This window comes from Balaenoptera physalus (assembly GCF_965194825.1).
Source record: "Balaenoptera physalus genome assembly, chromosome: 8".
NCBI lineage: Eukaryota > Metazoa > Chordata > Mammalia > Artiodactyla > Balaenopteridae > Balaenoptera > Balaenoptera physalus.
Window position 1 is genome coordinate 106,288,426 of NC_138887.1, and position 16,707 is coordinate 106,305,132.

At 41.9% G+C, this 16,707-nt stretch overlaps 1 protein-coding gene across 9 annotated transcripts in view; it reads right to left on the reverse strand.

Moving 5' to 3' along the window:
• LOC309665996 (solute carrier family 23 member 1-like) overlaps positions 1-16,707 on the reverse strand; it is a gene marked incomplete at its 3' end in the record, with an annotated part of 72,479 nt that overhangs the window by 49,993 nt on the left and 5,779 nt on the right. For 8 of the 9 annotated variants that reach the window (XM_082472999.1, XM_082473004.1, XM_082473003.1 and 5 more), the window contains exons 2-4: positions 16,557-16,703; positions 13,780-13,937; positions 2,602-2,761 (exon numbers count right to left, since the gene is read on the reverse strand). In XM_082472999.1, coding sequence (XP_082329125.1) covers positions 2,602-2,761; positions 13,780-13,937; positions 16,557-16,703 — 465 coding nt within the window. The remainder of the gene's footprint in view (positions 1-2,601; positions 2,762-13,779; positions 13,938-16,556; positions 16,704-16,707) is intronic. The other variant, XM_082473000.1, reaches the window with a different exon arrangement.

Genomic DNA, 16,707 nt, shown 5'->3' on the forward strand with positions numbered 1-16,707 from the left:
GCAACCCAGATTGCCCACCAGCATGAAGATCAACATATACATCAAACAGCTCAAGGATCACTTTTCACAGCATGAACAAGACAGGAATGGACCAAGAAATACAGTATCAAGTGATCTTTTCATATTTCATGTCACTTCCCAAAAGCAGTGAAATTATTACAAAATTAGAACGTGTGCTTGAAGCAACAAAATGTGGGTGACAAAGGCACGAAGGGCAGGCTTGCAGGGTAGGATAGTGTAAGATCAAGTTACAAGTGGGTCACTAAACTGAGTCACCAGTGGAGCAGTTTGTAAAGGACAAATTGGGAAATGAGAAGGTAAAGAAACCATATTTTCCCAGGACTAGGGACTTGGTTGTGTTCCCTAAGATAGGAATAATAAGAATCAATTTAATTTGACTTGTTGGAATTCTGATGGTATTTATGGGCCGGATTGGAAAGTCTGGTGTTTTTCAGGATGCATCCTACTCAGTGGAGAGGCTACAGTGACAATATACTTATTAAATCATTTGAAAGTACCTTGGGGAAGGACACACAAGGAGAGTTTAACAGTGTTACTTTGCCTGCCCACCATTTAAAGGCTAGAAGAGAAGGACTGAGCACCTCCTCTTCCAACAGGAGCAAGGAAATGGGTTAAGAAGGGCTCACAGTGGGCAGAAAGAAAGATGGCGGCAGGAAGAACTGGAGTTACCAAATTATGGTATTGAATAATGCTACTTTTGCCCATTGCATTTAAAATGTTGGAAATAAGAAAATGATTTCTTAGCCATATTTCTAGACAGGTCTTCAATCTGGGATGAGGGATGCTGGCATCAGAGTTGATTCTACCAAACTGAAACACATCTAATAAAACTAGACCCAGAGTATATTGTGCTGTACTGGATGGACAATGAGGAATGAACATTGTGAAAGGAGCCAGTACCTACTGTGATGCTGGCATATTTAGGACATGGCCTGTTGTTTGAACTTTGAGATTAAAATGGGTCATGGACTAATTCATAGGTCATTTACATGATACTCAATGAAATGAAAGTCATGGAAATAATGATAAATAACAAAGTCTATATTGGGATATTGACCTCTAGTCACCAGCTAATGTGGTAAGCATAGGAGCAAAAATGACCCCAGGTGGTCAAATAGACCTACAAGATGAGGACAGACAATTATAGTTAACTCTAAATCATTCAAAAACATCATAAAAGAATGATACACGTTTACCATCATGCACTGACCAGAGCAGCTAAAATGAAAAAGAGAAAATGTTGGTGAGAATTTGGAGTAACTGGAACTCACACATGCTGCTGGTGGGAGTGTAAATTGGAACATACACTTTGTAAATGTATTTGCTAGTGTTTACTAAAGTTGAACATATACATAACATACAGTGATGGTGAATTTTATATGTCAGCTTGACTGGGCTGGGGGATGCCCAGATAGCTGACAAAACAGTTTTTCTGGGTGTGTCTAGGAGGGTGTTTCCGGAAGAGGCTAGCATTTGAATTGGTGAACTGAATGAAGCAGATGGCCCTACCCAATGTGGGTGAGTGCCATCCAATCCTCTGAGGGTCCCACATAACCAAAAAGCAGAAGAGCTAATTTGCTCTCTGCTTGAGCTGCGACATCCACCTTCTCCTGCCCCCAAACATCAGCACTCCTGGTTCTCAGGTATTTGGAATCAGTTTAGGACTTACACCGTTGTCCCTCTGCCCCACCCTTCACCCCCCACTGGAGTGTTTTGTCAATTCTACTCCTTCTCATTGGTCAAATCTGGGTAAGAATAGGAATCTTGTTAGCATGTTTCCTCTGTCTTCCCTCTTTGTCTTTCACATACAGCGGATGTGACCCTTATTGCAGCCATGAGGCTGTGAGGATGCTGAACATGGACGGGGTGGGGTGCAGGATGGACCCTGGCTGGGCTAAGGCTTCTTAGCTTAACTCCCAAGGATACCTAGGGGACAAACCCTGCTCTAGGTCCATAGCCCTGAGTTCAGGAATGTCCTTGGTCCAGTTCTAGTGAGTTAGTGCTGAAGACATTAAGTGATAGCTGGATTCATGCCTGCGCAAACTACCTTGTACTGGAAACCCAGTACCATACGGTGCTTGTGTAACTGCCCCTGCTCCAGAGGAGGTGGTCCTTAGCCTCACTCCAGACCTACATATTTAAGGTCAAGCTGGGAGGAAGCTGGTTGGGTTTCCTAGAAATCTCAAGTGACCTTCACTCTCTCATACAGTACCCCACCCATGGGCCGTCCTTGACCCCTCACCTAGGAGGTCAGGTGAGGATGTTGGGGTCTGGAAGCTATCAGGTCTACTGTCCCTGAGGGTATGGCTATGTTCTCTGCCAAGAATCCTGTGCGCTGGCTTCCTTATCTATCGTTTAGATAAGCCAACCTGGAGCATGGCCAAACTTCAGAGCCTGCTTCAAGGCCACTAGTTTCTTTCCCTGGATGATAAAACTGAATTAAGCAAGGGCCAAGTATCTTAAGGCCTGGAATCTTGCTCAGCAATGAGTTGAACAATGAATGTTGAACAAATGAATCAACTCAGGAGCCCCTGTTGAGGACCACTCCATTCCTCTCACCCCACCCGCTCACCCCAATACCTCTCGGATCCTCTTCTGCCATTCCTCAGTGAATTCAGGGGAGCTGGTGTTCACCAGGCTGGCATTGAGTGTCCACGTGGGGCACTTCCAGGTGGGAAGGGACAGCATGGCCAGGGAGGGTGCCAGAAAAGCAAATGTTCCTCCCTGGAGAATGGGCAGCCTGGAGGAGGGGAAAGGGGAGAGTTACCAATCAGCTGCTTAAGGGCTGGTCTGTCACTGGCCCCAGTGGAGGCCTTTTAATCCCAAGTCCTACCTTGGTTTCAAGGCAACACATGACCCCTGCAGTTCTCAGTTTACAGGGAACTCCTGCGAGGCTCCAAGTCAGACCCATGAACCCTGCCAGACTTCGGACAGGTAGGAGAGGTGGAGAGGGAAAGACAAGCAGACCTAACCCCAGTCCTGGAGATACAAGCCCAGGAGCAGAGAATCAGGTGCTGGGAAACGATTTGGGGGCAGCACAGAGCTCAGGGAACATGTTTAGTGGGTGCCATTGTCTTCCTCAGTCCCAGAGAATCTTCCACAGACCCCAGGATCAAAGCACAGCTCACACGTGTGGAGTTCCCCCCACTGACAAGAGATGCACAGCCTAGAATCTGGGTGGCCAGATTCCTTTGCCTCTTCAAAAATGAACAGCAATCCCAGACCTCTACCTTCAGGCTCCTTTTGATCACTTGGACTGAACAGGCTTGAGGTCAATTATCAGGGCGTGTCCCCCACCCAAGTCTTTCTCCCTCCTCGTTGGTGTCTCGCTCTGGCCTCTGCGAGAACTTCTAGCAGTGCCCATCTGACTTGTCTCCCTTCAAGGTGAATGTAGCCTGATAAGTCAACCTCCAATAACCCTCTCTTACTAGAAGGTCAGAAGCTATCAAGGCTCACCTAGTCTCTTCGCCCTGCATATTAGAATTTGGGGTGGGGGGTGGAACAAAGGGACCTCGGCCTCGTGCTTGCATTTGTCACTATAGCACACCCAGTTTAGGTACTTTTTCTTAACAATACTAGAAGGCTATTTTTGAACTCAGGATTCCATGAAGACAGCTTAAAGGGTTATTTTTGAGAATGACTGAACACATTTTACTTAATGAAAATATAAAGTTTTGCTGCCTAAGTGGCCTTTGTCCTGGCTGAACATAGGAATCAGCAATGCCTGGGCATCAACCTCAGATGAGTTAGTGGGCTTGTCAAGAGGGTGCAGCCAGGCATGGGGAGGGCTTAAAGCTCCAAGTGATTCTAATGTCAACCAGGGCTGAGAACAAGTAATCTAGATTCATAAATCTAGACCCATAAGGCTCCAAAATAGATTGGAATATATGGCACACACAGGGCAGGAACATATGGGTGGTGGAATGGGTATGTGTGAATAATGTTTTTAATTAAAAAATTATGGGGGGGAGATAAATCAGGAGTTTGGAATTAACATGTACACAATAATATATATAAAATAGGTAAACAATAAGGACCTACTGTATAGCACTAGCACAGGGAACTATACTCAATATCTTATAATAACCTATAATGGAAAAGAATCTGAAAAAGAATATATATATGTATATATATATACACATACATATATATATATATATATATTTGTATAACCGAATCACTTTGCTGTATACTTGAAACTAACACAACATTGTAAATTAACTATACTTCAATTAAAATGCATAGAAATTATGAAGCTAAGTATCTTGACAGAGAAGGGAAACATGCTATACTTATATCATTGCAAAATCCTTTTGAGCTTTTAAAATGAACATAGAAATCTTTGCATATCATATGTACAGAGTATATAATACAAGACTTGTGTTTTAATTTTTTGCTGTAATTCCATATGCACATTTCATTCATTCAACAAATATTTATTGAGGACCTGCTCTGTGAGAGGCACTGGTTGCCAGGTATTGGGGATAGCATGGTGACTGAGACAAAACACCACTTATATTCTAGTTACACATTTCTCTGTTAGCGCTTGTACTAACAAACTAATCATTTACAATAACTAACTCTCAGGGGTTCTTTAAACACCTTATGACTCCGCTTACAAGCACTCCACCATCACTATGCCACCATTGCTGCAGCCATTTCAGTATTACTGGGTTCCATGAGGTCAGGGAAGATTATTTTTCTTTTCCATCTCTCCAGCACTGAGCCTAGTGCTGCAAAAACCTATGAACGTTGGGTTTTCTCATTTTATTTTATTTTATTTTTTTAGTTTAACAGGCATATAACGAAACCCTAACAAATGTTAATTTGCATTTCATTAAGTCATAAAAGATGTGCACTCATTCGTGTGATTTTATATGTTTTTCCTTGTCTATAAACTGTCTACTCATTACATAGAACTTATATACTGTCAAAATATATTTATAACAATTTTTATGATGGTGAGCTTTATTTTTGTTGAAAAAAATGTTTTTTGTTATTATATGCAGGAATTCATCACTAACTTAGAACTTCTTTAAGGGAACACTTCAAAATTTTCAAGTAGTTCAGCACTTTTCTAACTCTGTTCACGTTCCTTTCAAGATTATTATATGTAGTTGGGATAATGTGATATATGGACTCTCTACCTTTTTGTTTTGTTTTGTTTTGTTTTGTTCTGTTTTGTTTGGTTTGGTTTGGTCACGCCTCACAGCTTGCAGGATCTTAGTTCCCCGACCAGGGATTGAACCCCGGGCCACGACAGTGAAAGCACTGAGTCCCAACCACTGGACTGCCAGGGAATTCCCTCTATGTTTTTGTAATTGCTAAAAATACCTTTTATGTTCAAGAGCAAGATGTATTTTTTCCATTTATTTACTAGAGAATACTCTTATGTGCTACCTTTAGATTCACACAATGTATCCATAAATTCTTCCCTCATTATTCTGTACTCAGACCTTCCAATCCCATTTTCCAACCATTCCTCTCCCCCTCCCCACCTCATTTTGTTAGCATTCCCATTTCTTTCTCATAACTTCTCATTGGTACCTTTTTGAGACAGGGAGAGAGATCTACATATATTTCTTGCATTTCTGCTAGTTTTTCTTTTACGCACTTTCCTGGTACATGTTTAAGATGTGTGCATTCAGTATCACTACAAGGCTTTCATTGCTTTATGTATCTTTTACCTTTCCTGGTGACCTTAATGTGTATCTCAGTGCTGCTTTAATTTCACAATTAATTTCATCTGCTAGCATGATGGTAATTCCTATTTTAAAAATTTTCCCATGAGTATGATTCACTATTATTATACATACGCCTTCTGACTTAAATGTTTCTCTTGTAAACCATAGATTGTTGATTTTAAAAACTCAACATTTTAGAAATAGAAGAGCCATTTGAAGCGTATCCAGCCTGGCCTTGTCATTTTATAGATAGGGGATTTGGAGCCCAAGGTCTTAGAGTTAACCAGCATGAGTGCTTGGGCTTCCTTACTTATCACCACTGCCCTGTAACACCAGTTAAGAGCATGGTGTAGACCAAAGGCGAGTTTGAATCTGGCTCTACCTTATCAGTTGTGTGACCTAGGCATGTTGCCCAGCCTCTGCAAGCCTCAGTGTCCTCTTTGACAAAATAAAGATAATACTACTCTCCCAAGGAGTAGCTGTGAAGATAAAATATATGTAAGTGATTAGCACAATGCCTGGGAAAGAGAAGAGCTCAATAAATAGAGTAATTTTCATTTTTATTCCCTCTGCAATGTGTGGCTACTTCTAGAAAAGGTAGTGTACCAAAACATTTTCTTATGTTTCCTCAAATAACAGATGTTATAGTATGGACTTTTTTTTTTAAGCTCTTGTCTGGCATTCCCATTTCTTGCAGGTTGGTTCTCTAAGATTTGTTTCCTAAGACCTTCCCTATCCATCTTCCTCTTCCCTTCACCCTTTACCATCTCATCTGTATACTCAAGTCTGAAGAAGAAAACTCCCCACCATTTTCTTTTAAAACAACAACTTGCATGTAAAATGTCAAAATCTGCAGTCTCAGGAATGTCTCTTAGAAGTTTGATAGGATTGATATTTTAGGTTGTCAAAGCCACAGAAATGTGTCCGTGGGGGTACTATGAACATCTAAGCTTATATAGTATTTTAAAACTACATAGCATTTTCATATCATTATCCCAAGAGTACTTCAGGGTGGGTAGGACAATACTGCATTGTCTCTGTATGAGGAAAATGATGCTGGGGGCAGGTGCCAGTGGCAGGGTTCAGCTGGGAAATGCAGAGCCCTGATCAGAAAGTCTGAGTCACTGGGCCAAATTGCAAAAGTGTGTTTGTTATAAGAACAGCTGATAAGAGGGCATGTGGAAAGAACAAACTTCTTCAAGAGTTTATGCGGGAAATTTTTCTCGTCTCTTAGTAGTTCCATTTGGGCCCATAAAACAGAAACAGCTAACCTTTTGGAAGTATTGGGAAGTTAAGCTTCAACCCTTCTCTCTGCGCTCTCATGTACTCTTCATAAGATGATATACATGATTCTTGTTAAAGACGTTAAGGCAGACTTCATTCAAGGGAGGTTACTACAACGGGGTTTTGTAATAAGGGAGAGAGATCAGGCTCAACTCCCAATGTGACAAGGAAAAGTGGGAATTTATAGCCAAGGAGCAGGGTGGGGCTCAGTGGATGGAAAGTTACTAAGAGGAAGCATCAGGGGTAAGAACAGGATTCTTGCTGAAAACAGGCCAAGGTGAACAGACATCACCTGTGGATAGTGACGAATGAGGAAATCAATCAGAGAGTGAGGGTGGGGATTCTGGCTACAGTGACTGAGCAAGATTCTTGCTAAAATTGGATGATGCAGAGGCCAACATGGAAGCTCAAAAGTCAAGCCTAGTTGAACAGTTGTCTGTTGGATTTAGCAATAGGATGATCATAGTTGATCTTGTATGTTAGACACTATAACCGAATAGATCTCTCCCAGTTAAATGATAAATAGACTTGGCACAACTTGGGCCTGTACAAAATTCTGCAGCAGAAGGGGGAAGGTCACATAAGGCTTTGGAGTTCTTAAAACCACATTGGAAACTAGAAGGCAAGGGAACAATTCTTTCAAAATTCTGAAAAAAAAATTATTTCCAGCCTAAAATTCTATACCCAGCCAAGCTATCACTCAAGTATGAGAACAGAATCAAGACATTTTCACATATGCAGAGTCTTACAGAATTTACCTCCCATGTGTTCTCTCAGGAAACTACTGCGTATTCGTGTTCCACCAAAGAAAGAGGAAGACATGGGAACAAGAGATCTAGACTTGAAAACTGACATGAAGGGAATTCCCAGAATAAGGGTAAAGAGGCATCTCAGGATGACATATCTAATGTATACTAGGCACAGACAGCGACTGTTCCAGACTTCAGCAAGTCAGAGAGCCCCAGGAGGTAGTTCATCAAGAAGATGAAATTGATAGGCTACCTGATGTGATGAAATTATTAAGAAGAGATTTAGACAACAGGCAGGAAGTTTATCACTGAGTTAAAAATAAACAGATAGAAACCAAAGGATATTTAAAAAAAGAAAGATACTAATTTCAGGGAAAACAAAAAGTTGGGCAGGAAAGGAATCACTTTGTGATTCAGCTCTGAATAGCATCCCAGTCATTATAATGTGTACATTCAGTACTGACCTATGTTGGGAGGGTATGAGAATAGGATGATGGAAAATATGCTTGTATGTGGTGGGAGTGAGGGGCTGTGAAAGAAAATGAAATCATAGTCATCCATATTGGCACTTCAGTCAATAGTGCCTAAAACAGAAGTGCATTAATTAGAGATGGTGGAAAATACCTAAATAATCAGCTTGGAGGGATGAGAGTGCTTGCTTCCGCCTAGAAGAAAGGGGAGAAGGGGGAGATCTCTGGTTGGTAAGGGAAGGCTGTTTGTCTGCCTTCTTTAAACCCATCACTACCCACTGCCTTGAGTATACATTTGACACCCACCCTCATTGTTCCAGTCCTCCTTTCTGATCTGCCCCAAAGACAAGCACAACTGTCCTTTTTTTTTTTTTTTTTTTTAAGGGCTTTAATGTTGACCACCACAGAGAAACAGATTGGGGAAAACAGAGATAAAAGCAGGTGAAGTGACAAAGAATCTAGGAAGTTGTCTCAAGGCTGTAGCCTTGAGCCTTAGCTCTCAAGCCCTCTTCCAAGATGGTAATGGGCAGCCTACTGGAATTTTGCTCTCACGCAAAGATTCAAAGGGTGTGGCTCACAAAACATATCCTGATACTTTTCTAAAAGAAAATTTTAAATGGTTTTTATTTCTCCCAGTTATAAAGAAACACATGGACTCTGAAGAAAAATTAATGGTAAATACAAATATAAAGAATAAATCACCCTAATTCTACAACACAGAAATAATCATCAACATTTTGTTCTCATCTTTTTTTAATCTTTAACTAGATAAACTTTATCAGCACACATATAATATATACCTTTCCTATACAATGTATACCACCCAGAAATAACCTTTAACATTTCTTCAAGTCTTTTCTGTCTTTAACTAGATAAATGATTATCAGTACACATAAGATGTATATCTCTCATAATTATGAATTATGTTGGTCACTATTACGATAGTGAAAAGCTCAAAACAACTTAAATGTCCTTTAATAGGAAATGGTTAAACTAGAATATATTATGTACTCTAGAATATGGAATACTAAGTGATATTTTTCTAAAAGTGCTATTGTGGAAATGTGTTTATTGAAATGGAATGATATTTATAATGTATTGTGTATGTTTAAAAAGGAGGGAGAGGAGTTTTTCTTACCACATTAAAATTTTTTTCAATAATTTAAAAAGGGAGGGAGGGTGCAAAATTGTGTTTATGGTAATACCCTTTTTTTGGTGTGAAAAATAAATTTTACGTACCAGGCACTGAGCTAAGCACTTTACATACATTATCTAATTTAATTGTCATGGCTTTGGTAAAATTTTAAAAAATTTCCTCTTCACAGAAACACGAGGGACTTCCCTGGTGGCACAGTGGTTAAGAATCTGCCTGCCAGGGGCTTCCCCGGTGGCGCAGTGGTTGAGAATCTGCCTGCCAATGCAGGGGACACGGGTTTGAGCCCTGGTCTGGGAAGATCCCACATGCCGCGGAGCAACTGGGCCCGCGAGCCACAATTACTGAGCCTGCGCATCTGGAGCCTGTGCTCCGCAACAAGAGAGGCCGCGATAGTGAGAGGCCCGCGCACCCCGATGAAGAGTGGCCCCCGTTTGCCGCAACTAGAGAAAGTCCTCGCACAGAAACGAAGACCCAACACAGCCAAAAATAAATAAATAAATAAAATAAAATAAAAAGAAAGAATCCGCCTGCCAATGCAGGGGACACAGGTTTGATCCCTGGTCGGGGAAGATCCCACATGCCGCAGAGCAACTAAGCCCATGCGCCACAACTACTGAAGCCCGCGTGCCCTAGAGCCCGCGTGCTGCAACTACTGAAGCCTATGCCCCTAGAGCCCGTGCTCCACAACAAGAGAAGCCACCGCAATGAGAAGCCTGTGCACCACAACGAAGAGTAGCCCTTGCTCACCGCAACTAGAGAAAGCCTGTGCATAGCAAAAAAACCCAACACAGCCAAAAATAAATAAATAAAATTTTTAAAAAAAATGAAGAGCAGAGAAAATATTTGAAAAAAACCAAAAAAAACCACATGAGGACTCCAAGATAACATTAATGCAAAAATTGTCAGGGGTAGAAAGGAGAGGGAGAATTAAGTCTCCCCTAGGTAAGGCAATACAGCCTGGGCACCCAGGAACTTGGAGAGGATGAGCCCCCAGAAGGGGTTCGGGGTTGGGACATGTGGAGCATGAGGGGCTTCTGGGGAAGAGGTCAACAGTTGGGGACAGAGACATCTGGAGCTTGAGCTGCTGGAATCCAACCTCACCTGTGTCATCATTTTGATGTTCCCTTTTGGAGTCAATCCAATGATTAGGCAAAGGGTGATGTCACAGGGATTTTCTTTGAAATAGTTCAGAATGGGGAGCAGAGCCTCAGGAATATCGAATGGGATTGATGAATTCTTGAACTTAAAAGGGTCGCTCTGTTGTGAGAAACCCTGGGTACGTTCAGAGCCCCAACTCCTTCACTATTGGACAAAGATCACTTAGTATTCATCTTTTTACTGAGCTTCCTACCCCAAGCAGGTAAGAACCTGCTACCCTGTAGGAAAGCATGTCCCGCACCTTCCGTGTAGTTAACTACCCAACCTAAAGCCAGAGGAAGCAGCAGCACCAGGCCCCTCTTTGGGACACATCATCCCCTCTCCCTCCTCTGATGTGACTGATTACCAGGTCACTCTTCTACTGCCAACAGCCACCACTGTTTCTGTTCCAGCCAGAACTCTGATGGCACATCTGGTGGCCTAGTTTTCAATGGGGCAGGGGCAAGATGGCTGCAGACCTCTGGCGATGGGCATGGACTTTCTGCAGAACCAGTAACAGATGCAGAGCCAGGACAGATCAGGGCTCAGCCGCAGGGAGGTCCACGGAAGAAAAGGACAAATGCCAGGCAGGCTGATTCGGGCAAGACTATACAGAAGCCAGATTTGAATGCACTTTGGGCAGAAGTACTTGCTCCACACATGAGACTTTCCCAGGAAAATGAAAAGGGAGATATACCACTTGAAACCACCCCAGAAAAAGAAATTCCCAGGTAAAAGTCATGAATAATTCCAGAGATGGAGTTAAGACCCAGAATTACACACAGTCAATAATAATTTCCTCTAGTGACTGCATTTAAACTTAATGCTTTCTTTTGAAACAGATAATGAAGTACGCCCTTACATAAATTTTGGAACTGAGCGCTTAAGTGAGGAAGGCCCTTGGGGGACACACCCAAGACCCCTAAATTCACACCAGGGAGGCAGCCGCCCCTCCGCCAAGGATTGCAGCTGCCCACCCCACAATGGACACTATGCTCTTTAGCTCTTATTAGGGAAGCTGTTATTGCCTCTCATCATTCCCTTTGACTATTTAAGATGGATTTAATCATTAAGATCTGAAATCTCATTGCTGCACCAGCATTTTTGTTTGCAGTCTAGAAAAGTACATAATTAAATACTGGTTATCAGATAATCAATAATCAAATCTACTTGGCCTTTGATTCACAGGCTATCAGCTAGTTTTATAATCTCTAATGTCGTAGGTAGTTACTGTATTCATTAGCCTCTGAGCAGGAAGTCCATTTCCATGAGTGGAACCAAACTCAAGTGTATTCCTGTCCCCACCTTAGTTTAAGGACATTAGCATGGTTCTATTTCCTAATTTTATTTCCCTCTTTCTTTGTATGTTTAATTAGGCTATAGATTCTTTGAACTCTAGCTCCTGATTTGTTGTGTCTCTCACAGGGTTTACCAGAAGGCTAGGCCCACAGGCACTCTCAGTACTGAGATTCCAGTAGGAATATGGTACTATATCATCTTTTCTGTCAGCATCATAGGTGTCCACAATATTAGAGATGGAAGGGACTTACAGATATAACATACTTCAACTCCCTCATGTTACAGATGAGAACACTGAGACTTACAGAGGGTGAATGGCTTGTGCAGGTTCCCACAGCACAGAAGCCAGGACTAGAATTCAGGCCCCCAGTTTCCAAGATCAGTGTTTTTCCATAATTATAGTGAACACCATCTCAGTTTAAGAGGAGGTGCTTCCCCATCTAGAAGAGCCTTGTGTTTGTAACTCTCCATGGCGCAGCCCGTGGTGGGGGGGGCGGGCTCCTGGGTATCCAGGCAGGTGGCTGCAAGGCCTCTCTGATGCTACCGCAGCATCTGACACTCCAGGGACTGATCCTGGAAAAGTGGGAGGGGTCCCAGATTTTAGGGGCCTAAGAGACCAGACCAAACCCTACACCTCTTTGAGCCCTTGGTGGAGGATTTAGAAGAAATCTTGGCTCTCAGAGATGGTGACAGAAGGAGGAAGAGAAATAACCTGACAAAGATGCAGGCACTAATCCCCTCTCCTCAACAGAAAATGGGAGAACTTAAGCGTTGGCATATCTCCTGGAAATGACTTGCAAAAGAAGCACTTTGGAAAGTGCCTTTGATTTGGTTTAGGCAAGAAGACCACACAAGGAATGAATATCCTCTGGATGCTGTCTACAGACAGCCTATCCTGGAAATAATTGGCTACCTTGTATCAGCCTTCGCCTGTGTGGTTTGATTCAGAAAATTGATAAAGAATAAATAAATGATAAAGAGTAAATCCTAAGAGTTTTCATCACAAGAAAAAATTTTTTTTCTGTTTCTTTAGTTTTGTATCTATATGAGATGATGGATTTTCACTTAATTTATTGTGCTAATCATTTCTTGATTTATGTAAGTCAGATCATTATGCCGTACACTTATACAGTGCTGTCAATTACATCTCAATGAAACTGGAAGGAAAAAAAAAGAATAAATGGACATTAATTTTTCCTGTCAAGTCATTTTCTCTTAAGACAGGTCAGGCAGAAGCACATCGTAGGGAATGTTTTTCATTTTCCTCTGCAACTCCAGGGCTGAGCACAGACCTGGCACAGATTAGGTCAAAGCAGATTTACCAGTGAAGGGCCCCTTCTTGCACTGCTCCTTCTGAAGTCCAGGGAGGAGGCCCCGCAATGTGTTCACTAGCCATATGCCTTGTAATTTGCAAAAGTAAAAGGTTTCAGGCATAATTGTCTGTAGCTATTTGTGTTACTTTAATCAAGAATCCTGGCTAATGTAGACAGTAAGTGTTGGAGCTAGGACTTGAACCCAGGCTCTTAGTTCTGGTCCTGTGCTCCCTCTATCATGCCACTCATGTAACTCATCTCAGGCTACAAGCCAAGCAAACCTTGCTGCTACCCTGGCAGGTAAAAGTCAGAATCCAGGGCTTGCCTGGTGGTGCAGTGGTTAAGAATCCACCTGCCAATGCAGGGGACACGGTTCGAGCCCTGGTCTGGGAAGATCTCCCATGCCGCAGAGCAACTAAGCCCGTGTGCCACAACTACTGAGCCTGCGCTCTAGAGCCCATGACTGAGCCCATGAGCGTACAGCCCATTCTCCACAACAAGAGAAGCCACCGCAATGAGAGACCTGTGCACAGCAACAAAGAGTAGCCCCCACTCACCACAACTAGAGAAAGCCCACAAGCAGCAGTGAAGACCCAATACAGCCAAACATAAATAAATTAAAAAAAAAAAAAAAAGTCAAAATCCACGGGGAGGAGTTTTACCTACCTGACTCCTAAAAATACTTGCAGGAGAGTGCAAATGCCAGAGACGAAGAAAATGGTGCTGATGAGGTAGCTCTGGGTCAGGGGGTCATGCTGCAAACACAGGTCCTTGGCCAGGATGAGTGGAACTGCCACGAGTCCCCCCAGGGCCGTGAGGAAGTGCTGTGGGCAGAGCAGAGAGAGAAGATGGGCTTGGAGATGCTGTAGCTGCCTACTCCATCTTCATTCCTATTCCTACTGCCAGAGGCAAGAGCTCCACCTCTGGTCTCAGAGGAGCCTGGCCTTGAGTGACAGGCAGCGAGATCCAGGCAAACAGTGGGAACTAGGAAGGCCTGGCAGCAAGAAGCAGGGACCTAGCCAGAAGGTCTGGAGTTCAAAGGCAGGACCCTACTGCCAAGAACTGATGTTCTAGGTAAGAAATCAAGGCAGGGACACAGCACAGGAGGATATAACATGAACCAAGGAGGGGGCCTTAAGAACAAGAACAAGGCAAGAGGCTCATTATTAAAATAAGGCACAAGGTGAGGGCAAGACCATTGACCAGGAAGGCCTGAGCACATTCTCCAAGATAGATCATATGTTAGGCCACAAAACAGCCTTAGCAAATTTAAGAAGATTGAAACCATACCAAGAATCTTTTCTGTCTGCAATGGTATGAAACTAGAAATCAATAACAGGAGGAAAACTGGACACAAGTTTGTGGAACTTAAGCATCACACTTCTGAACAACCAATGGGTCAAAGAAGAAATCAAAAGGGAAATCAAAAAATATCTTAAGACAACTGAAAATGGAAACAAAACATACCAAAACTAATGGGATGCAGCAAAAGCAGTTCTAAGGGGAAAGTTTATAGCAATAAATGCCTACATTAAGAAAAAAGAAAGATCTCAAATAAACAACCTAACTTTATTCCTCAAGGAAGTAGAAAAGGAAGAACAACGTCCAAAGTTAGAAGAAAGGAAAAAACAATGATCAAAGCAGAAATAAATGAAATGAAAAACAATAGAAAAAATTCAGCAAAACTAGAGCTGGTTTTTTAAGATAAACAAACACTTAGCTAAACTCAGAAAAAAGGAGAGAAGACACAAATAAAATTAGAAATGATACAAAAGAAATACAAAGTACCATAAAACACTAGTACGAACAGTTACACACCAACAAATTGGATAACCTAGAAGAAATGGATAAATTACTAGAAACACACAACTTACCAAGACTGAATCATGAAGAAATAGAAAATCTGTACAGACCAATAAGTAGTGAGGAGACTGAAACAGTAATCAAAACTTTCCAATGAAGAAAAGCCCAGGACCAGATGGTTTCACCGGTGAATTCTATCAAACATCTAAAGAAGAATTAGCACCAAGCCTTCCCAAACTATTCCAAAAAACTGAAGAGGAGGAAACACTCCCAAACTCATTTTACAAGGCCAGCATAAATCCTGATACCAAAGCCAGATAAAGACACTACAAGAAAAGAAAACTACAAGCCAATATCCTTCATGGATATAGATGTAAAAATTCTCAACAAAACACTAGCAAACTGAATTCAACAGTACATTAAAAGGGTCATACACCATGATCAAGTGGGATTTTATCCCTGGATGCAAGAATGGTCAATATACACAAATTAAAAAATATGATACACCACATTAATTAAATGAAAGACAAAAACCATATGATCATCTCAATAGATGCAGAAAAAGCATCTAACAAAATTCAACATCCTTTCATGATAAAAATATCTACATTATCCATTTTATTGGCTCATAATAATATTTTAAAAAATAGTATGACATTTGCTCTTCTTATTTTGTAGAAAAGCACAAAGAAGTTAACAAAAAAGTGTATCCCATCCCTGGTACCCCACATTGAACTGTTTGTAAAATTAAAAGAAACACATCTATGAGATTAGAAAATTCAAGCTACAAAAACAAAAGATCACATTATACACAGTTATTTACTTGGCTTTTTTCACTTAATATATATTGGTGGTCATTTTTTAACTGCAAGGTAGATACATCTTTCTCTTTCTAACAGCTACATAAAAAAATTACTTGTTAGGATGTGCCACGGTTCTCTAAGATGGATATTTTGGGGGTGTTTCTAGGGTTTTGTTTGTTTGTTTGTTGTGATTTTACTATTACCAAAAGAAGAACATCTTTGTACTTACCTTAATGAGTCTTGCCACCATGTCTATAGAGAAATCCCTTTTTTTCTTTTTTTTTAATTTGGCCGCGCCGCACGGCTTGCAGGATCTTAGTTCCCTGACCAGGGATTGAACCCCGCCCTCAGCAGTGAAAGCACAGAGTCCTAACCACTGGACCACTGGGGTATTCCCTACAGAGAAATTCTTATGCGTTAGGGACTGGGTTAAACAATATATATGTTTTACAAGTTCATAGAAAAGTTGCACCAAATAACATTCCAACAAAAGTGTTTGAGAGTGCTTGTTTCCCAATATTCCCCAAGCACTGGTTATCAAACATCGTAGTTGTTGCCAAACAAATTATAATTGGTAACTTGAAAAAAAACCCAACACCACAATGGCCCAGTTGGTGTCCTTGACGTGACCTATTAGCTCAGCATGGGGGAGAATCCTCCCCTAACTCCATGCCCCACCTCCAAACTCCTTGAGAGAAAGAGAGACTGGAGGAGCCTTGAGCCCCCTGGAGGTCAACAACATGGAAGCCAAGAATATCAGCAATTTGATCTGAGTGTGTGTTCATGTGCCTTTTGAGGCAGCGCTTCTTCGGACCCAGTGCTTATGGGTGGCATTACCTGGACCCCCAAGAAGATGCAGAGATACCATGGTGGGATATCCAGGATGCTATAAGCCAGGTGGCTACTGCTGAGACCCCTAGGCTGGCCATCCTTCTTCCTGCCTTGGCCACCTTCATGGGAGTTGAGTATACCATCACCTCTCTGCTGA